We start from the raw sequence: 26898 nt of genomic DNA on the forward strand, positions 1-26898 counted from the left end.
GTTTTGATCCTCACAGAATCTCAAAACACAGATCATTCGTTCATTTAGCGTGGGTTTTTTTTAGAAAGTCATCCTGTCTTCCTTCACAGTTGTAGAATTGTTTCTTTTTAGATACTTATCAAATCCCTATTGAAAGTTAATTTTGTATCTGCTTCCACTAGCTTTTCAGACAGTGAATTCTGGTTCATAATAACTAAAAGAAAAATCTTATTTCGCTGACAATCCATATTTTCAGGTTACAAATCTTCCTGCCAGTAGAATATTTCTCCCTGTTCTATTAGAAGTCCTTCACTATTAATAACCCTGAGAATAAATATTTAAATGTCTCATCTTTCCTGGTGTGTTTTCATCCTATTTTAACTAACAGTGATTATACAGTTTGATTTCTTGAAACCTAACTTAAAGTGCAACCTGGACCTCAATCAATTCAGAGGTTTGATTTGTGCCATGTACTGACAGGGGCCACTGTTTTGAACCATGGGCACTGTTGCTGAAGCACTGCTAAAACTTAGCTCCTAGTTGCTGCTCCCGTCCACTCTGCCTGGGTGGCCAGAGAGCAGGGTGTAGTGGGGAGAGGGCCCAATGGTATTCCTGAGCTTTCTGTAACCAGTGGGTACTGCAAGGACGGGAGCATCTTATTGATTCCAGTGATAAAAACCAGCTTTAGCTTTGTTTTTTTAGTTAAGATTTCTCTATTAGTTGTGCTCCTTCTCTATAAAACTAAGAATGATTGTACATATAAATTTGTTTTTCTGTTTTATAGACAATGACCAGAAAGGCTCAGTATAATATTTAGGGATAGTTTGGGAGAAAGATGACCTCAAATATTGAAATTTCCCAGGCATTGCCATCTGCTGGGAGCCAAGTGGAGACAAAGGGAGACTTACCCATTTCATCCTTCCCCACTGGGGAAGTGTCTGGGCTTCACTCTGAATTCGGGGAATGAGCCCCTCAAACTTTGCTTTCAACAATTCTATAATGCCTCTTTTTGGCATTAAGTTGGGGAATTCAGGAGGGAGGGATAGAAAATGACAGTCCACCAGTAATACCTGTCTATACTGTATATTTCTCTCCCATGGCCATGGTCTTTGACTTGTTCTGTCTCTCCACCTGACGCAGGTCATGAGGCTGCATTTGCTGCATTCCTCTGCTGCCTTTGTAAAATTGGAGTTCTGAAAGTAGACGATCAGCTTGCCATTGTATTTTGTGTATTTGATCGGTGAGTTCAATTATGCAATTTGGTCATTAAAGTGCATGTGGAATTGCATGGTGCTTTTGGTTTGAATTTAATGTAGGCTGATGAGGAAAATCTCTTCACTCTCCTGAGTGCATCAACAATGTGGATTTATATAACATCTTTAACACAGTAAAATATTTCAAGGTGCTTCACAAAAATGAAAAATTAGACAAAGTATAGATGCGAAGCCATGAGTCATTAGACAGGTGACAAGAAAGTAGAGAGAGAAGCTACATCGTTTACTGGTAGAATGGGCATGTGATTGGCAAATTTATTGACTGTAGATTACAGTGACATGGGCATTTTGGTAGGAGGATTATGGTGACCACATTCTTGGAAAATAAGTGCTGAAGTGGGGAAAGGGCACAAAGTGATTTGGAGATATGGCTATACCAGTCATTGAATAGCAAAGCCATTTAGAAAAGTAAGGCACTGGTGTTCATTTCTAGAAGAATGTAATTGGAATGCTGAAAAGTTATGTTAAACATATAGAAAGGCTTGGTTAGACCTCCAGGAAATCAGATCTACACAGCGGGTAGTGTATAAAATTACTGGAAAAATTGCAGCAAAGATGATGTTACAGGAACTGAATGAGTTAAACTTTTAGGGAAGTTTGAATAAGGCCTGGCTTTTTCCTCTAGAAAAGAGAATAAAGATAATCTAACAGGGTTAAAATTTATGTATGAGCTTGAGAGGAGAAATCTAAAAGAAATGTTTCAACTTGAGGGAGTCTAAAATCATGAGGCCATAATGCAAGATAGTCACAAATAATTTCAGTATGGAGTTCAGGAGAAAAGCCTTTATCCAGAGTATAACGTGAATGTGGAACATATTGCCACTGGGAATTTTGAGACAGATGGCATGGATGCATTTAATGGTAAGCTAGATAAACATGGGGGAGAAAAACGTGGAAAGACACATTGAAAGGGTTGGGTCATGTATGAGTTAGGGACGGTACTGGTAAACTCCAGTTTAGTCTAGTTGAGCCAGAGCTGCAAAAAATCCAAAGTAATGCCAACAAACCAAGTTTTGCCTCCTTTAAAACCACAGGTATCTGCAGGTGATGCGAAAGTTGCAGAAAACGTATCGAATGGAGCCAGCAGGTAGCCAGGGGGTCTGGGGCCTTGACGACTTCCAGTTCCTTCCCTTTATCTGGGGCAGTTCCCAACTAATAGGTAAAGTATAATCATCTGTTTTTTCCCTTTCACCTGATTACTCTCCCTCTCCACCCCCATCCCCTGACCCCTACCTGCCTTCACACCCCCATTTCCAACAAGGCTGGATCACTGTATTCCCCTATGTTGATCCAGTTATCTCATTTTGAGTAACCTCAATTTGGGACACAGCACCAGTGGAAAAGTATATTAGTCTTGGCGAAAGTACAATGTAGATTCATCAGTTTGATATCAGAAATAAAAAGGTTAGTTACAAGGAGCAATTGCATATTTTTGACGTTTGAATATATGAGGATAAGGGGTGATCTAATTGAGATGTTCAAGATGATTTAAAAGAATTGTTTGGAGTAGATAACTAATTTCTATGGTGGGTGAGTCAGGAAAAGATGACGTAAATTCAGCTCTTAACTTACTTATTTTCCCTTTGCCCAAAATTTTGAGCTCCCTCATATGTGACATTTCCCTTCTGTTTGTGCTTGCTCTGCCACCAACCTCTCCGAACCACCCCCATATTAGCACATGTGGCTACTGTTCCTTGTTTAACAACATAGGGCAAACGTGCATCCTTCCATTATGTGTAGAAAGAATACAGAAGTTGGATTGTTTTCTTTAGGGGTCAAGAAAGACGAGGAGAGTTTTAACAGAGATCTTCAAAATTATGTAGATGGAATAGATATTTCATTTGGCAGGAGCACCAGTAACCAAAGAACATGGATGTAAGGTGATGAACCCAAGGGGAGATGAGGAGAATTTCTTTTCTAGTACAGCAGGCTGTTGTGATGTGGAATGTTTTGCCTGAAAGGGTTTCGGAGAGTGCTGGGTGTGGGCATTGAGTGAAGGAGGTAGAAACAGAGTCAAAAATAACTTTAAGTAAGGAATTGAAACCTAATTTAATTCTACAAATTTTTATGTTATATGTAAACTAGACATAAAAAGGAAAAATGTTATAGAGGCACAGGGAAAGCATGAGACATTGGGACTAATTGGGAAGCCCTTTCAAAGTAGCGGCACACATGCAAAGGCTTGAATGACCTTCTGTATGACTGTACAAAATCAAAAAACCAAGAATGTTGGAAACATGAAATAAAACAGAAAATGCTGCTAATACTCAGCAAGTCAGGTAGCATATATAGAGAGGGAAGGAGCTAACATTTAGTGCTTATGAACTTTCTTTAGAATTAGAAAAGTTTGGACATGTAACAAATTTGTCATTGAAAAGAAAGTGGGGGGAATGGGAGAAAAACTGGGGCAGATCAGTGATGGGATGAAATGCAGGAGAGATTAAATAACTAAAGGGATGATGGTGCAAGCAAAACGGGGATGATAATGGGATGAGTAAAGAAATATGGGTCTTGTGGAATTGCAAACTGAAATTTGGGGGTGGGGTGGATCATTGTTATTTTTATTTCAGGGCTACGTTTGAATTGCTTTCATGTATTTCAGATCACCCGACTCTGGCACCATACCATTTTGTGGATGAGAAAGTAGTGAATGAACACCATAAGGAATACATGTTTCTGGAGTGCGTCAGGTTTATTAATGAGGTGAGAAGTCAAACCCCATGATCAGTTTGTTCCAAGTCACTGAGGGAGAGGGGAGCCCAATGTCTGTTTGTGACCACATGCTCAACATGAAAGTATTCAAAAACAAAATTGACAGCAATTACACATGTGCCTTCTGAAGCATGGGATTAGTCAAGGCATTTACCATTTGCAAACTAGAAAATACTTCACTCTAGACAGATCCTAACCCCATCACTATTGAGCATGAGGACCCTAACGGTCCACAAAGCTCAATACTAGGAGAAGGATTAAGTCCATATATCCTATGCTCACCAACCGTCTGACCCTTGAAGAAGAATAGGGGAGTGATCCTCAGTGTTCCAGCCAATATTTAATCTTAACACTTCACTAAAATAGATTATTAGTTCATTATCATATTGTTGTTATGGGACATGATTGCGCAAAAATTAGTTGCCACACTTTCTTTCATTACAATAGTAACCATACTTCAAAACTATTTGAACACGTAATCCAGATTAACACTCTGGTGCAGTACTGAGAGAGAGTGCCATATCGCTGGAGATGTGGATTTTCAGCTGCAATATTAAACAAGGGCCCGGCTGTCTTCTCGGATGGACCTAAGAGATCCCAACTGCAATTTTGAAGAAGAGCAGGAGAATTATCTTGTGACTTGCCTCAGTCTTCATCCCTATATCTGTACAGCAGGTAATTTGTTCATAATCATACACCTATTTGTAGGGATTCTAAGGCCTCTTCACAATCCAATAACTGCACTGTTCTTTTTATTGGTCTGGAAATAGGCCCATTTGTCATCCAAACTGAAAGTAAGCAAGGTTGTGTTATTACCCCAATTTTGTTTTCCATTTTTCTGGCAGTCATTCTTCCCTCACTAACAACGGTTTCCAACTGGAAGTGATGTCTAATACAGAATGGTTGGATGGATCTTCAATCTTCCACACCATATATTACTGATGTTCAGTATGCCAGTAACCATACTGTCCTTCAGCACCATGAGATGGCTTTCAGTCCATATGGGAATTTTCGCTTAAACAACCAGAGTCTAATATTCTCATTTAATATCACGACTGAGATGCTCTATTAGGCTGCCTTGGGACTTTGCGCATGATGCGCTACAAAACACCATCAGAAGGCCACATTTTGAGCTTGAACTTTACTGTTAACTTAACCTTTAAAATGCTAATATTGCCAGTGAGATCCAGCACAGGATCCAGTGTGCAAGTGTCTCCTTTGGACAATTGCTGCAACATGTTTTTGCTCATTGTGGCCTATGGAAGAACATTTAGATACAGGTCTACAATGCAATTAGAACATAGAACACTAAAGCACAGTACAGGCACTTTGGCCCACAATGTTGTGCCAACATTTTATCCTGCTCTAAGGTCTATCTAAACCTTCCCTCCCATATACCCCCTATTTTTCTATCATTCATGTGTCTATTTAAGAGTCTCTTAAATGTCCCTAATGTATCTGCCCCCACAACCTCTGCAGGCATTGCGTTCCAAGCACCCACCACTCTCTGTAGAAAAAAAACTTACCCCTGACATCCCCCTTTATACCTTCCTCCAATTATCTTAAAATTATGTCTCCTCGTGTTAGCCATTGTCGCACTGGGAAAAAGTCTCTGACTGTCCACTCGATCTACGCCGCTTATCATTTCGTACACTTCTATCAAGTCACCTCTCATCCTCCTTCTCTCCAAAGAGAAAAGCCCTAGCTCGCTCAAGCTATCCTCATAAATCATGCTCTCCAATCCAGGCAACATCCTGGTAAATCTTCTCTGTACCCTCTTTAGAGCTTCCACATCCTTTCTATAATGAAGTGACCAGAACTGAACACAATACTCCAAGTGTGGTCTGACTAGAGTTCTATAGAGCTGCAACATTACCTCGTGGCTCTTGAACTCAATACCCCGACTGAAGATGGCCAACACACCATACACCTTCTTAACAACCCTATCGACATGCGTGGCAACCTTGCGGGATCTATGGACGTGGACCCCAAGATCCCTCTGTTCCCCCACACTGCTAAGAGTACTGCCATTAACCTTGTATTCTGCCTTCAAATTCGATCTCCCAAAGTGTATCACTTCACACTTGTCCGCGTTGAACTCCATCTGCCACTTCTCAGCCCAGCTCTGCATTCTATCAATATCCTGTTGTAATCTACAGCAACCTTCTACACTCTCCACAACACCACCAACCTTTGTATCATCAGCAAACTTACTAACCCACCGTTCCACATCCTCATCCAAGTCATTTATAAAAATCACAAAGAGCAGGGGTACCAAAACAGATCCCTGCGGAACACCACTGGTCACCGACCTCCAGGCAGAATATGCTCCATCTGCCACCGCCGTCTGTCTTCTATGGGTGAGCCAATTCTGAATCCACACAGCCAAGTTTCCCTGGATCCCATGCCTCCTGATTTTCTGAATAAGCCTTCCATGAGGAAGTTTATCAAATGCCTTACTAAAATCCATGTACACCACATCCACTGCTCTACCTTCATCAATGTGCTTTGTCACATCCTCAAAGAATTCAGTCTGGCTTGTGAGGCACGACCTGCCCCTCACAAAGCCGTTGTTATCCCTGCATTCTTCACTGGATGCAAGACCTGGGTGACCTGCTGACAACACCTAAAATCTGATGGATGTCGCCAACAATACTTCGGGAAGATTCTTCACATCAACTAGGAAGATTGCCACACTGACACCAGCTTCTTCACTAAAGGTAATGTCAAAACCATTGAGGCTGATTTACCAACTCTGCCAGATCAGACATTGTGTGTGGATACCTGATTTTTGTCTCCCTTACAAGTTCTCTACACCCAGCTCACCCTTGGTTGGAGATTCTGCTGTGGTCAGAAGTAATGCTGCGAAGAAGTAGTGAAAGCAAATCACAAGCAAACGTGTAGGCTTAACCAGATGTGTACAGCAAGTCATCAACAGGCCTCAATGGTGTCATGTTCTCCCTCGGACAGATGTGCTTCAAGAAGCTCTCTGCTCTCAAAAAGAGAAAGCAAGATGGAAGGAAAGATAAAGAACCCCTGCCATCAACACAATCAGTGCCTGAGCCAACCATAGCAAATATCTTGAACCATGACACAATATCCAGTGGTACAGCATCATTCTATGAGGCACTGCAGGCCCCTTGTCTTCAGAGAAGCTAGAATAAAACACAAAGACAGTAACTAATATTTACTTGTGGATGGACATGTTCTTGAGTATAAATCTTAAATCCAAACCTGTGCTGTGTTTGGTTCTGTTTAAAAAGACATTGTCAACCAGTGATCACTTTATGCATGGTTACTCACTGTGTGACACTGTGTTGCTGTGAGACCGTTAACACCAGAACTGATTTTGCATCTCTCATCCTGATTGCTGGGTGTCCTATTTGCAAAGATCTTGCTGTTTTATAAACAATTCATGAATAGTAGTTCTTCAATCACACCATCCTATTTTACAGTACACAATGTTTCAGCAGCTTCTAGAATATCAAAGAAAGGTTACAGCAAGAAGGAAGCCTTTTGGCCCACGATATCTACACTGGCCTTCTAGCAGGGAAACTCACCAGTTCCACCCACTAGCCTATAACCTTGCAATTATTTTCCCCCTCACTCTTCAATTCCCTCTTGCAAGTTACAATGGAACCTGCTTGCATCACATCAGTAGGCAGTGCATTCCAGATCCCTCCTCATTTTATGTACCTCTATCATATTTCTCCTCAGCCTTCTCTCTAAAGGAAACATTTCTATCTAATTTATCCTTATGACAGTAGACCTTCATCCCAGGAAACATTCTAATAAATCTTTTCTGAGCCCTCTCTGCTGCTTTTCATAACCTTCCCATGGTGTGGTGACCAGAATTTGAGGCCACATGAGTGCTTTGTTGAGAATCAGCATGACTTCCCTGCTTTTATACGCTGCCTCAGTTGATAAAGTCTCGATCACCCCTGGAGGACATCATTATTCACCTTCCTTCAGTCTGTAACACAACCATTCACCACGATTCTCTGTTACTTGGCCAACTTCATATCTGTGCTATCGATGTCCCTTCTATGCCCTGTGGTTCAACTTTGCTGACAAGTTTGTGGTGTGGCACCTTATCAAAAGCCTTCTGGAAATCCATGTACACTACAGTTGTTGTATTATCCTCATCATCTTTGTCTGTTATGTCACCAAAAAATTCTATCACATTGATTGCACACAGTTTGCCCTTAACAAATCTGTGCTGCCTTGCTTATAATTAATCCATTTTCCTCCAGGTGACTGTTAATCCTGTCCTAGTTTCTAAATGCTTTCCTACAACTGAGGTTAGACTGACTGGCCAGTAGTTGCTGAGTTTATCCTTGCTCCCTTTTCTGAACAGAGGGAGTAACACTTCTCCACTTTCCAGTCATGGAACACAGAACAGTACAGGAACAGGCCCTTCGGCCCACCATGTTTGTGCTGAACACGAAGCCAATCTAAAGTAATCCCATCTGCCTGCTCGTGGTCTGTATACCTCTATTCCCTGCCTGTCTTAATACCTCTTAGACATCGCTATCATATCTGCTATCACCATTACCCCATGAAGTGTGTTCCAGGCACCTAACATTCTCTGTATCAAAAGAAAAAAGTGCCTCACAAATCTCCTTTGAACTTCTCCCTCTCACCTTAAATCTATGCCCTCTAGTATTTGACATTTCCACTTGGGGGGATGTGGAGTCTCTGCCTCTATTCATTTTCTATGCTTCTATCAGGTCACCCCTCAGCCTTTGACACTCCAGCAAAAGTGATGCAAGTTTGTCCAACCTGTCCTTGTAACTAGTATACTCCAATCCAGGCAACATCCTGGGTGAACCTCTTCTGCACCCTTTCCAAAGTCTACATTCTTCCTATAGTGTGGTGACCTGAACTGCACACAGTATTCCAAATTTGGCCTAACCAAAGTTTTAAACAATTGCAATGTGACTTCCTAACTTTTATTTTCAGTGTCCCAACTGATGAAGGCAAGCATGGGGTTTGCTCTCTTTGCCACCCTGTCCACTTGTGTTGCCACTTTCAGGGAACTATGGACTTGGATTCCAAGATCCTACTGTACATCAATGTTCCTAAGGGTCCTGCCAATACTTCCCTCTTGAATCTGACTTGTCAAAATGTATCAGCTCACACTTGCTTGGATTATACTCCATCTGCCATTTCTCTGCCCAAATTTCCAACTGATCTATATCCTGCTGTACACTTTGACAACCTTCCTCACTATCCACAACTCTGGTAATTTTCATGTCATCTGCAAATGTATTCATCAGGCCACCTACATTTTCATCCAAGTCATTAATATATATTACAAACAATAGGTTCCAGCACTCATCCTTCACTGGTCACAGACCTCCACTCAGAAAAACACCCCATAACCACTACTATCTTCTATGACCAGGCAAGTTTTGGATCCATTTTACCGACTCACGTGGATCCCATGTAACAATCTTTTGGACTAGTCTGCCATGAGGGACCTTGTCAAATGCTTTACTAAATTCAAGTGGACAGAATCTGTTGCCCTACCCTCATCAATCCTCTTCATCACTTCCTCAAAAAAAACTCAAGTCAAATTTATGGGACATGACCTTCCCCACACAAAGCCATGCTGATTATCCCTAATAAGTCCATGCTTTTCCAGATGTGAATAAATCCTCTCCCTCAGAATCTCCTCCAATAATTTCTGTACTACAGATGTAAGGCTCACTGGCCAATAATTTCCTGGTTTGTCTCTGTTGACCTTCCTAAACAAAGGAACAACATTGGCTACTTTCCAATCTTCTGGCATGTTGCCTGTGGCTAAAGAGGATGGAAAGATCTCTGTCAAGGCCCCAGCAATCTCTCAGTATCCTGGAATAGATCCCATCAGGCCCTGAGGACTTCTCCACCTTAATGATTTTTAAGAAACCCAAAACCACATCCTTCTTAATATCAACATACCCCTTCCTAATCTCACCATCATCCATGTCCTTCTCCCTCCAGTTCTCTTGCACCAACCACGTATCCAAAGAGAATTTAAAGATTGTGGTCAGTGCACCCACTATTTCCTCCCACACCTTCCTCAAAATCCTAGGATGCATCCTATCCAGTCCTGGTGAATTGCTTGCTTTAAATTCAGTCAACTTTCCAAATACATCTATGCTACCATTTTTAATCTAGTGGCTTGGCTATCCTCCTCCACTATTACTTTGGAAGTACCATCCTCCCTGGTGAAGGCAGATGCTAAGTACTCATTTAATATGTTAACACACCCCTCAACATCAGTGTGCGTGTTCCCTTAATAGGCGCCACTCCTCCATGTTGTACTTTTGCTATGTATCTGTAGAATACTTCTGGATTCCACTAAATAGGCAGATGATGTTTTCCAATACACTCTCTTTTCTTGATTTCATTTTCACCTCCCGTTTTTTTTTGCTGGTATTTACAATGCAACACTGCCATAAACAGCTTTATCTTTTTCTTTATCTTGAATTTATATTGGATTACTGAGAATTTTCAGTATCGAAAAAGGCAATGGATGATCAAATGATCATCTTCCTATCCCGCTTTGCTTCATCCTGCCAATATATCTTTCTTTTGCTTCCCCCCACCCCCATGTTTTCCTCGCTTTCCATTAAATACAACTATGTGAAGGTTTATGGAATCAAGTTTCACTTTCTCACCAACTCTAGAGAGAGTTTTCTTCTGGATTCCTTCTTAGCTCTATTAGTGACTCTTATTTTTAGTGACTCTGGTTTTCTCCACAAGTGGAATCATCATCTCTAGCTCTACCTAATCAAACTCCTTCATCACAGCCTCTTTGTCCTCCCCTAGAAAAAAGAACTCCACCTTCTTTAGTCCTTCACATAAACTTGTAGACTATTTTCTGAGTTTGCTCTTCCTTTCATGGTCAGCTAAGGAAGTTGCATAATTACCGACAGGATCATGGTGAAAATTAAATACCTATTTTGTTTTGCTCATCTCTGTAATAGAGGTCTGCAGGATTCCTTCTAGCACCTCTCCAGTGGCTATTTGTACATGTGTGAGATGATGCAAGTTGGCAGAGTAAAATAAAGAATATAGGCCTAGAAAATGAATCATTTGTCCAATTTGCCCATAAAATCAGTTTTGCACATGTTTGATTTATGCTAGTATTGATTTCCAAATTAATTAGTGACTATTAGGGAATTGTCCCTTGCTGTTCTGGGTACAATTCAGCAAAGCATGTCTATCGTCTCAGTACCAGGCCTAACGAATGGTGTTATGCACAGCAGCCATTTGTGTATTTACCAACAGAAGTATGACCTAGAACTTGTGTTGATCACAGTGAAACAGGGAGCAAACTGTCCAGTGTCAAAAGAGAGATGTGAATTAGAAAATCCTAACTGAAGTTTTTTTTGTGCACAGCCTCTATCAGATTTATTTTTCTATGCTCCACTTTTATTCACAAACACCACTGACAAAGATGGCAGGACCTTTTGTTATGCATCTCATCCAAGGTGCTGTGATGACTTGTGCTTTAATGACTTGAGGCCCAGGTGTTCATTGGGTCAGTCCATATTTCAAGAGGTTTCTCCGCACCACCTCCACTGTTTTTCCTCACCTGGATGAAAGCTTTTGAGGCTGCTATACTGTGGCTCCCATGAAAACTTCAAGGCCTGATTTGTTTGCCAGCAGTGAATGTGGTACTGATGCAGCAATTGCAAGCTCTGCAGGTTGTTGATGTCAGGAAATGAGCAGATAAAGATTCTCCACATGATTCAGGGTAAAAAACCATCTAATGATTTTTTTAATTGAGTTTTTTCATAAATTTTCTCTTTTTTTTTGTATGACATCTTATTGCTAGTGCTACAAGGGGTGCCCTTTTAGCACATAAGTAAGGGTGAACTCCGATCTCAAGGTTGGTTAAAGTAGGAGCATTATAAAAGTATGGCAGTAAACAAAGAATTAATATGTAGTTTACAACAAATATATATCCCTTTAAGGCACATAAACCCAACAAGAAAAAAATAATCAAACTATGGCTAACAAGAGAAGATAAAAATAGTAATATATCAAAAGGAAAGGCATATAATGGTGTCAAAAAGAGCAATAAACCTGTGGATTGAGAAATTTCAAAATTCAGCAATGAAGGATTAAGACATTGATAAGGGAGGGAAAATAGGAGAGTAATCTGGCAAGAAACATAAAAACAGAATGTAAAAGCTTTTATAACTGTGTATAAAGGAAAAGATTAGCAGAAGCTAATATGGGTTTGGTACAAACTTAAAAATGTATGCAGTGGACTCAGGAATTGGCAGGGAAATCAAACAAATATTTTATGTCTGTCTTTACAGAAGGTACAAAACAAAAACCACCTGAAAAAAGTGAAGGACAGGTCCAGAGTGAATGAGGATCTGAAGGAAATTAGTACTGGTGAAAGTAATGAGATGGAAAATCAATAAATCTCTGGGATCTGATGACCTGCATCCTTGGGTTTTTGGAGGAGATGGCAGATGCACTGGTTGTCATCTTCCACAAAGCCATAGATTCTAGCACTGTTGCCACAGATTGGAAAATGGCAAATGTAACCTCACTATTTAAGAAAGGAGAGCGAGAGAAATCCAGGAACTTCAGACCAGTTAGCCTGACATCAGGGAAAATGCTAGTGCTGTATTTGGACTTTCAGAAGGCCTATGATAAGGTGCAACACATACATTATTGAGCAAAATTAAAGCATATGGGTTAAAATATTGCCATGGATTGATGATTGTTTAATGCACAGAAAATAGAGTAGGAATAAATAGTTATTTGCAGGTTAAGGGGCTGTGACCAGGGGGGTGACAAACAGATCAATGTTGGAGCCCAAGATGTTTACACTGCCCTATATCAATGATTTGGATGAGTGGACCATGTGTAATATATCCCTCTTTGCTGAAGATATAAAGCTGGATGGCAGAGTGAATTATGAGGTGGTTGCAGGGAGATTTCAAGATGATATGGACAGGTTAGGTGAATAGATGAGTACATGGCAGTTAAAATATGATGTGGAAAAAATGTGAGGCCATTCATTTGGGAAGAAAAAATAAACAGAAATCAAATATTTTCTATCTGGTGCGAGATTGAAAGATACTGGGGATCAGAGCGACCTGGACATCCTGGTGCACAAACCTTTGGAAGCTAATGTGTAGATACAGCAAGTAATTAGCAGGGTAAATGAATTTATTGGCCTTTATTGCAAGAGGATTTGAGTACAAAAGTAAAGACTCTTTACTAAAATTGGATAGGGCTCTGGTAAGACCACAGCTGGAATATTGTACAAGGGCTTCCTGGGTTATAGAAGACCTGATTTACAGAAATCTGACTTCACACAAGTTCTCCGTGAATTTATAAAGCATTTTTCAAGACAATAAAATTAGTTACAGAAATGCAAACATTTCATGTGTAATGGAATTGGGTAGCAGCTAGTTAAATCAAGACAAGCTGTCTTCAGAAAAATCTGTTTATATGTAACCTCCCCACAGTAATCAGATACATTGTCTTTAAGAACACAGTAGTCATAGAGCAATACAGCACAGATACAGGCCCTTCAGCCCAACCAGTCCATGCCAACCACATTGTCCACCCAGCTAGTCGTAGTTTCCTGCATTCAGCCCATATCCCTCTAAGCCCTGCCCCTCCATTTACTTAACCAAATGCTTCTTAGATAATATTCTTATACCTGCCTCAACCACTTTCTCTGGCAGCTCATTCCATATACTCACCAGCAGGTTCACAGCAGGAGGGGGGCCGCTTAAGAGATTTGGTTTGGGAACTGACAAAGCAAATTTCTTCTATTGACACATGTAAAATATCAAACAATGTAACATCCATTGATACTTTAAGGCCGTCAAAGCTAGCCATTGGATGTGGGACATCCTGATTCTGTACCATTGGAACTGCATAGAGGAAGACAATAAAGAAATGTTCATGTTAATTAACCCTCATTAAAATTGATTGTTTCCAAGTTAAGAAAAATTGGTTTACGGAACCCTTGCATAACCCAGGGACTGCCTGTATATTGATTTAGTCTCCCTACCTAAGGAAGGATTCACTTGTGATGGAGGAAACCCAACAAAGGTTTACCAGATTGATTCCAGGGATAGCATTTGATCTATGAGGGAGATTAAGCAGGCTGGGCCTATACTCTCTTGAGTTTAGAATGAGAAGTAATTCTTATGGTATCTGACAGGATGAATCCTGGCTGTGGTATCTGAAACAGAATTCAGAATCTTGTGATAAGGGATTGGCCTTTCAGAGTGCAGATGTCAAGAAATTTCTTCACCCTTAGTGCAGTGAATCTTTGAGATTCTCTACCCAAGAACAAATATGCTGAATATATTTAAAATGAGGTTAGCATGGGGGGTGGTGCTGAGGAAAAAGATTAGTTTATGATCTTAATGAACAGTGGAGCATGTGTGAGAGGGTGAGTGGCCTATACTTCTACCAATTCTTATGTTCTTATCCCTCTGGTAAGTCTTTAACCTTCTTTAGTGTTCTATGTTCTTTATGTGATTTGGATACCAGACTCTGTAAAGAACTCCAAATGTGGTCGAATTGTGTATCTACATATACCACACTGTTCTTCAACGAACATACAAACATATGAATTAGGAGCAAAAGTAGGTCATTTGTCCCCTTAAACCTGCTCCACAATTTAATAAGATCATGGCTGATCTGATTGTAACCTCAACTCCCCATTCCTGTCTACCCGCAGCACCCTTTCACCCCTGTGCTTTTCAAGTATCTACCTCTGCTTTAAGAATATCCAAAGACACTGCTTCCTTCAACTTTTGAGAAAGACTTCCAAAGACTCTCAGCTCTGTGAGAAAGATTTTGCCTCATCTTGAGAGATCACTCAAATGAGCGATCTTTATTTTTAGATAATTATTCTTGATCTAACATTCTCCCCACATCCACCCTGTCACAACTCCTCAGGCTCTTATGTTGCAATCAAGTCCACTCTCAATCTTCTCAACTCCAGTGGAAACAAGCTACAATAAGCCATTGACTATGAGTATTAGTTCTAGTAAACATTCTCTGAACTGCTTGCAATGCAAGCACATCCTTAAATAAGGCGACCAGTGCTGTATATTGTTCTCCAGATGTGGTTTCTTTTATGCCCTGTATAAGGATTTTAATGTGTGCTGTTTAACCAAACGATGTCTATGGGAATCAGATGAGGGTGCAGGGTCCTAACAACATTCCAAGAGAGTTTACTTGGGGGAGGCCAGCTGAGGGTGTGAAGGAGGAAGGGACAGAGAGAAAAATGAGCTGAAAGTTGAGAAAACTGGTTTGGCACACAAAGTGTTACAGCTTGCTTGTATGTGGGAGGAGGGATGAGTGAGCTCGGGTTTCAGTTAAACGGCAGAGGAAGCTTACACAGGAAGAAGGAAGCTTGAGGCCCCTTAGCTGCCAGAGAAATAGTTTAAAAGGGTCAGGTCCCCAGGGGGACTGTAAAGCATGAAAGTAGTCACTGAGTAATTTCCTTCCCAAGATGGCTGCTATGACTGATTCCCCACGGACCACCTCCTCCTGCTTCAGTGTTTTGCTGTGAATCCAAAATAGCTTTCCTTCACTTTGTCAAGAGATCCATTTTTCTCATGTGAAAAGCAGCAAGAAAAGTACTATTGCAACAATGTGTTAAAGATCTCCAGCTCTGAACTGTGTGTAGAATTTTTACCCTGAATTTTATTTTGTTTTGGAGAGAAGGATTGGACTGCAGTCTTTCAAAACATAAACAAAAACTGATTTTTGTTATTACTTTTTGTCTGTTGTTGCAGTTTCTTAATTTTTGATTTGTCTTTTGAATTGAGATGGGGGAGAAAAAGCCCAAATGGTGTGGGTTTTCACTGGCTGCTGTGTTTTTGATCTCTGTGTAGTGGGATTTTGGGATTTTGCTATATCTTGATTTTAAATGTTACGGGAATCGAGGGATATGAGGTTAGTGAAAGAAGGTGGTACACAGATAAAAGATTAGTCATGATCTTATTGAATGGTGGAACAGGCATGAAGGGCTGAATGGCCTGTTATTTCTTTAAGTTCATAAACAGAACTCTGGTGCATTCTTCCATATTCAATGCTGCTTTGTCTTGTTTCCAATCTGAGACTAGCAACTGTGTGCCATGATCCAGGAAGATACCCTCTGTGACCAGGATAGGTGTTAACATTGAACCAGACGAGTATCAGCAGTGGGCAGCAATCTCATCTCTGAGTCAAAGGATTTGGAGGTTCAGATGTCATGCCAAAAATCTTGATGATCAAGTCCAGTTTGACACTTCAGTGCAGTTTTGTGGGTGTCTTTCAGTGCAGTTTTGTGGATCTGGGTTGCAGGCATGAAGTATCCCATCACTATTTAAATCTCTATGCTTCAGCCTACATCACTACAATTTTTGTGGTTATTGTTCACATTGGTACTTGTGGGACCTTGATACCCTCAAACTGCTTCTTGGAAAGTACTATGGTTTGAGGTTATGATAGGTGCTATAGAATCGTAAGTTTTGTCTCTCTTTGTTGCTTGAGCAATAATGAGCAGGCTGCAGTTTGTGAACTGCCTCTGTGGTGAAGCCATTTCCTGACATGTCACTGGTCAGGGCCTATAAACATCAAGATAGAACGAGGCTTACACTCAGCCTATTCACGGTATTCTTTCCAGCACTGGCAGATGTTTCTGGCTGGGTGTGACAGGGATGTGTCAGGAAAGTAATGGCATCCCTCTCTTTGTCACTAGATAAGACCATAAAAAAGGCAAACTGGAATCTTTTGTTTCCAGATGGAGAGAATACAAAAGCAAGGAAGCAGTGTTGAACTTGTACAAGGCTTTAATTGGGCTTAGTTAGAAGTATTGACTAAAGTTTGAGAACACTATTGAAAGATTACAGGAAGAGATGAAGGTGGTGAAGTTTTGACTCACTTGAGAAGTTATTAGCAATGAAGTTATGAAGACACTTGAGAAGATGGGGTTTTCTCAATTCAGACTTAAACTGTTAAGGGACAACATGATTAGATATCTCTAAAATTAAGATTTTGATATAGAATGATGTACTTACAGCACAAGACAGGCCCAACAAGTATGAGGCAGCATTTGTGTTCCACTCCAACATCCCACTACTTTTTTATGAACCAATCAGGATAGCCTTCCAATTCTTTTTGCTTCGTGTACTTAACTAAAGTTTAGAAATGTTCCACAATCTAACCACTCTTTGGGTTAAGAAGATTTTAGTTTCTTTGTTGTGACTACTTTTAGTTTTGAATCATTGCAGTGAATATTAAGAAATCCCACTGGTTAGTTAGAGTACTTAAGTTATCACAGCTGGAAAGGGTGGAAAACGTTTCTTTTATGCAAAGTATTCAGAATGTAGAGTTCTTACTACAGTCCCTTAATATGGGATCACTACATTCCTTTAAATGTAATTAAATAATTTCAAGAATATTTAAAGGTGTGGAAAGTAAACAGGAGAACCTTGGAGACATTCATCTTGGTGCAAATGTGCTAGTCTTTAAAAGAGCTGTCAAATTTGGTATTGCACAACAGATTCTTTTCTTTAACCTTGCAATTTAATTGTCTTCATGGAGTCCAACTGCCTTTTGAAATTTACTATGAATCTGATTCCACCACTCTCCTAGTTAGTACATTCCTAAACAAACCTTTTTGTCAAGAACTTTCTGCTCAATTTCACTTCCTGCCAACATCCACCGCCGCCTCCATAGTTCTTTTGCCAGTTATTTAAAATCAATGACCTAGGATTGCTGAACTACTTTTAAGGGGAATTATTTCACCCCACGCATTCTATTAAAACCTTTCAATAGGTTTCCCTCCACCTTCATTGCTCCAAGAAGAACATAGGACAGTGTTTAAAGTTGCTGGCCTGGCAGGTCTGGACCTTGGATCTAGAGACATGTTTGGATCGCATTATGGCAGCTGTAGAATTTAAATTCAAGTTATTAAATAAATCTGGAATTTAAAAAAAATTACTTGTCTCAGTAAAATGAAACTACCAAATAGTTGCAAACTTGTTATAAAAACCCATTTGGTTCACTAAGCCCTTTAGGGAAGGAAATTTGCTATCCTAACCCAGTCTGGCCTAAGTATGTGTGACTCCAGATTTGCTCCTCAGTTCAGGGGCAGGTAGGGATAAACAATAAATACTGACATTTCCAAAGATCTCCATATCCCATGAATGAATAAATTTTAAAAAAAACATAACTTGCCCAATCTCTTCCTATAATTAAACTCCCTCACCAGATTGCATAGCACAGCTGTGATGGGATGAATGGTATGCTGCTATGCTGGAATATTCTATAATTCATCCATTTCAGTAGGCTGTTTGATCCTTTTGTTCCTGGCCGTCAGTCTGGATGAGTGCTCCATATTGCACTGACTTAACATCCTGTTCTGGTGCACAAGCTTCTTTCCGCCTTTAATATGTTGTTCAATTCCCATGGAACCATTTATTAAACTTGAAGTGTGTGTTAGATTTGGAATTTGCACCTGGTTCGGTTTGCAGGTGACTGAGGTTGTCTTAGTAAATGTGAGTTAGAGGTACCTGAGGAGAAAGGTGGGTGATTTGCATCATTACTCACAGATGATTAAGTGGGTTTACTCGTGATGGTTGGTTTCATTTGTTTTTTGAGGGGATTCAGTTGCGTGGAGAGACTGGAGAAGCTGGCATTATGTTCTCCTCATCCAGAAGATTGAGGGAGATATGATAGTTGTGTTTAAAGTTTTGATAGTGGACGTAAGGGAAAACTACTTCCTTTGGTGGAAAGACCTAGATTTAAAGTAATAGACAAAAGAATCAGTGAGAAATTAGTTCATGCAGCAAGGTATGATTTGGAATTCATTACCTGATGGGGTGGTGCAAACAATTCAAAAGTAACTTTCACAAGGGAATTTAATAATACTTGATTTTGGAGCAGGGTGGAAATTGCAGGTATGGATAAAGTGCAGGGTAATGGGGCTAATTGTATAGCACTTTCAAAGAGCTGGCAAAGGCACTGTGGGCTGAATGCTTGTGCTGTGAGTTCTGAAAATATGGTAGAATTCTTTTTATTATCAGAAATGCTTTCCCACCATCTGTCCCAGCTGCAAACTGAATGTTGCTGTACTTGTATACATCACAGTACAGAATGGTGGGGGAAGGCAGGTGAGCACACTGTTCTTAGTAACTTGTGCACCTGTGCACATCTGGGTTTTTTTTGTCTAATGCTATTTAAAGTTCTTGAGTTTCCCTGGCTCATTTGGGGAAGGCAGAATTTGGTTCAATTCCTGTTCTGTGCCAAGTTATTTGTTTGTCATGCTTTTGCAACTGTAATTAGCTACCTCTTTGTGTTAATAAACCCATCTATTCCTGGCCTCTCACATTTACTTGGGCATGGTAATAGATGGTAAGATGGGTTTTTACAAGCTTGTGGTGGGTTGTGGGGAGGTGAAATTTGGGCAAATAACAAAAAGAAAATAAGTGCCAAATTGAACATTGCTGAGACCCCTATGATTCTGGTCTATTGTCAGACAGAAGGTCAGGCAGAGAGGGTCTCGTTGAATACTTACTAACACATCAAATTTGACTTCTAGTCACTTCATAAGTGGTAGAGTGAAATGCTGAGTGAGGAGGCTAGTATCAGAACTCAGAAACAGCTGGGTACTGCCATAGATACTTCTGATATTCTGCAATGGCAACAGCATAACATTAGTAGAATTGATAGCATGGAAATAGGATATTCAGCCCACCTGGTCTATACCAATATTTTATAGAACCTGTGATGGTCTTCCCTTCCTATTTAACTTTCAGCAAAACTTATTGCCTTCTTGGACCAAGGTTTATCTAATTTGTCCTGAAATACATCTATGCTGTTCACCTCAACATTTCAAGTAGTAAGCACAATCTCAACACGTTCTGAGTAGCTTCTCCTGAATACCTTATGGGGTATATTTGTGACGACCTTGTATTTTTGACTTGTTTCAATCTTTCAGTTGTGAAAACAATATTTCTTCATCTCCCCATTTGAACCTCTTCATAATTTTTAAAGATTTAAGAGGTAACCCCAGCATTCACTTTTTTAGAGAAAGGAATCCCAATCTGTTCTTCTTTCCTGATTGATCCATACAGAGGAGAAAATGTTAACGTACATTGACCAGTTTGCTGAGCAGCTGCGTAAGTATAACTGATAATGCCACATTTGTCCTCTTTTTTTTTGTGTCCAGATGAAGACCGGCCCATTTGCAGAACACTCCAACCAGCTGTGGAATATCAGTGCTGTCCCTGCATGGTCTAAAGTTAACCAAGGACTGATTCGAATGTACAAGGCAGAGGTGAGTACAACTTAGACGTTAACCCTGACCAGTGCAGCAGTTACCCAGTGGGTGAGGGGCTGTGCCTGTCTACTGTGTGAAGAACCCTGAAACAAGTTGGCTGTTGAAGTCACAATTCCAATATCATTTCACTTGAAATAGTTTGTACTCATCTTTGGTTCCTTCATAAGTTGAACCGATTGAATTGGCCACTCTGGTGAAGGGAAGCAGAGAAGTTCTTCTGAGTCCTGGCCAATATTTATTCCTTAATCAAGATCATTAAAACAAACTGCCTGTTCAGTACCAAATTGCGGTTTTGTGGTATCTCGGTTACCCTACTTTCTTTACACAGTGACCATGCTTTTAAAAGGTAATTTTCATTGACTGTAATGCTCTTTGGAAAGTCTTGAAATGAAAGCAGTTACATAAATGCAAATCTTTCTATTTTTCTGTTATCTCTTTCTCCCCATTTCAAAAGTTGGGACTCTCTTGCAGGAAGGCCAGTTTCAAAACTGCATGGGAATGGGGAGGAATTGAAGAACAGATTATCCAGATTCCTGAAATGAAATATTTTGAGGTGGAGGGGGTGGTGATTATCATGGAACACGTTGTTAATGGAGTCTGGCACTCTGTACAATGAAGTATTGCAGTGTGGCAAATCTGCTGCTGATTGTGTAATCTTATATGCTGCTCTTTGATGTTTTCAGTCCCCTGTGACGTAAAGTTTTGGTTTAAAACCAAGTGGGGTAACGTGTGATGTTACCTGGCGAATGTGGGGGATTTTGGGGAAAGTTGAGCAAACAGCTGAGGTATCAAGAACCACAACTCAGAGCATGAGTCACCATTGCATTCTCTGAGCAAACCAATAAAGCTGGTAGTTCCCATTTCATGACATGCCAGTTTGTCATTTAATGTTCTAACGATTTCTTCTGAGCCATAAAACCTGCACTGGAGAATGCTTGGTTTACTTTTTTTAAAAAAGTATTTGATGACTTTGGGCTTGGCACTTTTTGGTTCCAAACTAGTAGGTGCTAGAGGACACAACAGTGATGGGTTACTGTGCAGAACCTAGCTCTTGCTCTCTAAACATGGTCAGATTTTGTTAAGTTTGAACTTGGCAGTGAAACAAATTTAAATGCCAACTATAAATTACTAAATTAAATGACTAAGTCACCGATTGCAGTAAAAAGAAAGTTTGCATTTATGTAGCATCTTCCTTGCCTTTAGTACATCCCAAAGTACCTTATAGTCAATAAATAGTTCTTGTGTGTTTCATAAATTAAAACAGTTAAACCAATTTCCACTTTCAGTAAAGTTGGTTAAGGATAAATGCTGGCCAAGTCACAAAGTAGAAAACACTTTTTTGAAATACTGTCAGTGGATAATCTTACAACAATGACTTGTATTTGTATTTATGTAGCAACTTACAATGTTACTAAACATTCCAAAGCACTTCACATGAGCATTATTAAACAAAATAGTTCTGCAGCCGTCTTTGTGGAGTTTGCCATTCTCCCTGTGACTGTGTATGTTTCTTCCGGGTTCTCCGGTTTCCTCCCAGATCCTAAAAATATGTGAATCGGTAGGTAATTGGCCATTGTAAATTGGGCCTAGTGTGTGGATTAGTGGTAGAATTTCAGGATGAGTTGATGGGAAAGTGGGAAGGATAAAATGGATTAGGATAGGATTAGTGTAAAAAAAACAAAGCTTGATGGTCGGTGTTGACACGGTGGGCCTGCTTCCATGACTCTGAGTCTAAAATTTGATACAAAACCACAGATTTTAATATAAAGGTATTGTTTAATCAGGAGCCAATAGAGTGAATGGGATGGTGTGAGGTAGAACGAGAGCAGCAGAATTTTGAATCACTGAGTTCTGTGAGGGTAGCAGTGGCCACAGTTTAATGAACCTTCAGAAATTATGACAGTTCTGCATTCCCTCAATACTAGACTGGACCAGACCATCCAGTCCATAATGTGACTGGTTTATGAAGTTGAGCCTTCTGAACAAGTGGAGATGTGCTGCCAATGACCATGGTTGACATGTTATAATATTGTGTTAACTGTTATCATGAATTTGTGAGGTGGGAAGGGGAAGGACTAGAGATGAAGGAAAATGCTGTTCTAACACTTTCTCCCATCCCGCCAGATTCCGTTTTTCTGATGTCGCTCACTTGGATTTACTTAAACAGATGGCAATGCCTCGACACACATCTAAACATACAGGATCATGCCTAACTTTTCCTGAACCTAGCGGGTGCCAACTTTTGACAGTTGTGGGAAACCTAGAATTGATGTTCTCATCCAATGCACATTTGCATACAATCAATTCAGTTTTTAGGGGAAGGAATAGTGCTCATCACAACTATTTAATGCCACATAAAAGTTCTACATGTGGTTCTTTTCTTTCCGAAGAAATGACTCAGTTGACTTTCTGAGTTGATGAGGCTGACTGTGGTCGCCCTCTATTGAAGTGAAGGGACAGGATAGGTAAGTGGCTAACATTCATGAACATATACGAAAAGGACAGTGGAAACTAGATACCCCCTTGGAAAGAAAAGAGAAGTTGAGAGAGAGTAACACTTTCAGAATTGCTTGGTGCCGAGAAAGGGCTTCAGGCTCAGACATGGACAGCATATAGTGGGACAGTTCAGATAACATGGCAAAATGGATCAGAGTCAGCCTATAGGACAGGGCTGGACATCAGGTCGAGGGATAGGTTTTATAGATTTGGGGAAAGAGAAAAGCTTCAAAGAGCATGGTGCTGATCTTCCTCCACAAAGGGACTGTCTCTTTAAGATATTGGTGCAGGAGGAAGTATTGGAGGCAGCTGGCACGGGTCAGGCATCCTTCCTGAAATGCAGTCCTTTAGCCAGAGGAAGCTGAGCTAAATGTTACTTGAGGCAAAACTATACACAAAAGACAGCCTGTTGCTGAGCCTACCAGTTGAAGGACAGGAAGGGATTCATGTGGACTTTTACACGATGCAATACTTCATTCCCTCTCCCGTCATTAATTAAATGTTATCCAGACCTTTTTTTAAAAAAGTGCTGCAGAGTGTTTTTTAAATTGAGCAGCATGCTTTGTTTTTTAATTCATAAGCTTTTTACATAAATTTACCTAGAAATGCAGCACGTAAACTAGTCATTCAGCCCTATTGCTTAAGTGGTATTAATGTGTTACATGAGCCACTTCCCATCCTACACCTCATAGTATCAACACATTTGTTTATTATTTTTGGTGTCGTGTTTATCTAGCTTTGTCGTAAATGTATCTGTCCTTTTCCACGGCAGCATCAATTCCTGCATCCTAACCATTGTCTGGGTAATTTGTGGATTCTTTACTGGATTTATTGATGACCAAATTATAGTTATGGCTTCTAGTTTAACTCCTGCACAAATTGTCTTCTCTGTCTTCCTTATCAAACACTTCTATAACCTTAGACCTCTAACAAGATATCCCTTCGGAAGTTGCTTTTCTAGAAAAGATCTCCATACATTTTAATCTTTACTTATGGTGACTGGAAGCCCTGGCTCAGTGGTGGTGCTTTCACCTCTGAGCCAGAAGGAAGTGAATTCAAGTCTTACACCAGACATGCAAGCTAAGCCAACTTTCTTGTGCACTATGTATGTTTTATTTTAAATGGGTAACTTGTCTATTTGCTGCAAAAAAAATTCTCCCAAAAGAAGAATTAGAAAATCATGCCACAGGCTTGATTTTACTGAAGCCTTCCTTTGGCTGATGTTTCCTTTTGCCAGGATACATCTACCACCAACATTCTGATACCCTCCTCCAGTCATCATTCTGTGCCTGTTAGAGCGCATAGTGTGTATTGGCAGGCTATTCAATTGTGAGAGGCATCTCGGCTAAGCATTAGAGAGAGGAACTTTTGCTTTTTATTTCCACTCCCTGGCCTAGGGGCTTTGGAGAAAATGCCTGGTGCAACTCCTGCAACGATCAATTAACTATGCTGACAAAGAATCAAATATACAATATTTCAGGACAGGAGGTGGTAATTTTGGCTTGTTATGCCTCAGCGGGAACTTTGAAAGGGCAACTCAGATAGTCCAATTGCACTGCTCTTTACAGAAACCCTGTACATTTCCCACTTGAGGTATATATCCAACCCCTTTTTGAAAGTTACTCATTCATCAGTATCAGGCAACACATTCCGGTTCATAACCAGATGCTGGGTATAAACATTCTCCTCATGTTCGTCTGGTTGCTGACTCTCCTACCATTGGAAATAATTTACCCCTGTTTACTCTTCACAGTTTTGAAATTGTCTATTAAGTAAGTTTTAACAGGATCTTCAGCTATGGGCCAGATTTGGAGTGCTTAAACTAGTTTGCCTGCCCTCCCGAGCTGCTTGATCCAGTGTAGTAGCTCAGTGCTTTACTAAGTGGATTACTAAGTGGATTAGTATCCAGAGGCACAGACCCTTGATCTAGTGACTTGAACTCAATTCCACCATGGCTGTGGGAAATTTAAGTTCAATAAAATGTTTGTTTAAAAAAAAATCTGGTTCATTAAAGGGAATGAATTCTGCCACCCTGGTCTGGTCTGGTATCTGTGGGACTCTGAACCTGCTCGTGGTTGACTCTTAACTGTCTCTGAAAATTTTTCTCAAGCCATTTTGCTGAAGGTTTAATTAGGACTGGACAATAAATGAAGATCTTGGCAGCAATACCCACATCCCATGAACAAATATAAAGAAGAATAAATACTCAGCTTGTTAAAAAATAACAGCATCTTACTGATGACCATCTGAATCAGTACAGACTAGGGACTGATCCTGGGTGGTCCGCTTACCCACAAGCCTCTGGGTAGTTACTACATACCTTCTAAATTACTTTTCACCCAGACTCCAGCAATGCTGCTCCTGGAGCATTTGACAGGATGGTATAGAGGGATCTTTATTCTGTAACTATTGTGTCCTGTACCTGTCTTGAGAGTATTTAATGGGGAAGTGTAGAAGAAGCTTTACTGTGTATATAACCTATGCTGTCTTTGATGGGACAGTGTGGAGGGATCTTTATATCTAACCCTGCTGTACATGCTCTGGGAGACTTCACTTCTGCCATTACATTCATAATGAACACAAAATTCAAATTTAAAGGCAAAAATATTTTTCCCCAGTGCATTTTGCTGAACTCTGTTCATCCTTCCTATTTCTTTGGGCAGCTCTCGGTGCTTTGAGCTCGAGGTGATGTCAGTTTAAAATACTGTTCATTGTTAGATACCTTTCAGCTTCTATCACATTTCTACAAAGCCTAGTAGGCAAGGCTTAATTGGCCATTGATCCTTGTCATTCTCAACATTCCACCTCTCTCACCTTCTCTTACCCTCAAACCCCACCCCAACTCCTCCACCCACCTCCTCAGTTACATCAATCTGAAGTTTATTTGTGAAGAGTTAAAAGTTAAACTAGCTTATTTACCCAATGATCTCAGCAGCCACTAACCATTTACTTCTCAGCATGTCAGAGAAAGGGAGGGGAGAATTGTTACTGCAACTCCATCCTTGATTTTTTTAAAATTATTTTTTCACTGCACTCATTTTGTTTGGCTCAACATTGACTGATCCTCTCGGTCATGACCTGATATCAAAGACTAAAGTGCCCCTCTCTTTGAATTACTGGTTACAGGAGGAGTAGACATTTAGTATACAAATCCCAGTAAGTACCTGAGGAAGAAAGGAATGGAATGGCGAGATGAAGTAAATAAAGAATAAAAAATGCTGGTTTTGCCAGTGATGGCCTCACCCTGGGATTTAATTATATTAAAAATGTTTGGCATTTTGTCTTCAAAGTATATTTTCCTACATCATGAAAAAAAACAATCGGATCATCCATTGTTGCTGACTTCCCCAGCCAGAAATAATAGTTCCATGATACCTCCACCTCACACCTGAACAGCCTGGGGGCCCTTTGCTTCCTCTCTGACCAGAGGCCCAACCAGTCCACCTTTAACACCATCTCCATTGCTCAGCTGAACTTGTTCTCGTACTGAACAGCTTCTCATTTAACTCCACACACTTCCTCCAAATCAAAAGAACCTGTACAGATCCAAGCCATGATTTGTTTCTTTCTGGGACATTAAGTGTTTGTCCTGCTTGGGCTCTCTCTCTTGCCTTCTGGTAGATTGACTGTTGTGGTCCTACTACTTATTCTCTTAAGTTTCATCACCTTTGTTGCCAGTTTCCATGCTGTTCTCACTTTAAAATGGTCCATCTCTGACTTCCATTTTTTGACTTCACTATCTCTATTTCAGGGGATGTTAGCAACTAATATCTATTATAAGCCCTTGGGGCCCCTACAGTTACCTTGATTATATTGCTCCCATTCTGCATTCTATGAGCACCTTCATTCCATTCTCCTAGTTACTTGGATTCTATTGGTTTTGTTCTGATTATGCCAGCTTTCACACTTTCTTCAGATATGTCTTTTTCTTCCTTAACTGTGCTTTCCTCTCAACCTTTGTTGATGGAGCTCAGATCAGTCAGTTCCATTTCTCACACTTTTGCTCTCACTCCCTCTGACTCAGAGCAAGGGTAGGGTTTCCTTGTCCTTGCCTTCCACCAAGCTAGCATCCATATTTAATGGATCATTCTTTGCAGTTTCCAACACCTCTGACCTGAT

General features: G+C 40.3%; 2 protein-coding genes across 3 annotated transcripts in view; one reads left to right on the forward strand and one right to left on the reverse strand.

The window, feature by feature from the left end:
- Positions 1-26898, reverse strand: part of crata (carnitine O-acetyltransferase a) — a 121703-nt gene that overhangs the window by 58639 nt on the left and 36166 nt on the right. The gene's annotated exons all lie outside the window — the stretch shown is intronic.
- ptpa (protein phosphatase 2 phosphatase activator) overlaps positions 1-26898 on the forward strand; it is a 47752-nt gene that overhangs the window by 19232 nt on the left and 1622 nt on the right. For both annotated transcript variants that reach the window (XM_052036988.1, XM_052036987.1), the window contains exons 6-9: positions 1120-1219; positions 2288-2412; positions 3856-3956; positions 20173-20280. In XM_052036988.1, the coding sequence (XP_051892948.1) occupies positions 1120-1219; positions 2288-2412; positions 3856-3956; positions 20173-20280 (434 nt within the window). The remainder of the gene's footprint in view (positions 1-1119; positions 1220-2287; positions 2413-3855; positions 3957-20172; positions 20281-26898) is intronic.

The sequence above is a fragment of the Pristis pectinata genome, chromosome 23, assembly GCF_009764475.1.
Source record: "Pristis pectinata isolate sPriPec2 chromosome 23, sPriPec2.1.pri, whole genome shotgun sequence".
In the NCBI taxonomy this organism is placed as follows: Eukaryota; Metazoa; Chordata; class Chondrichthyes; order Rhinopristiformes; family Pristidae; genus Pristis; species Pristis pectinata.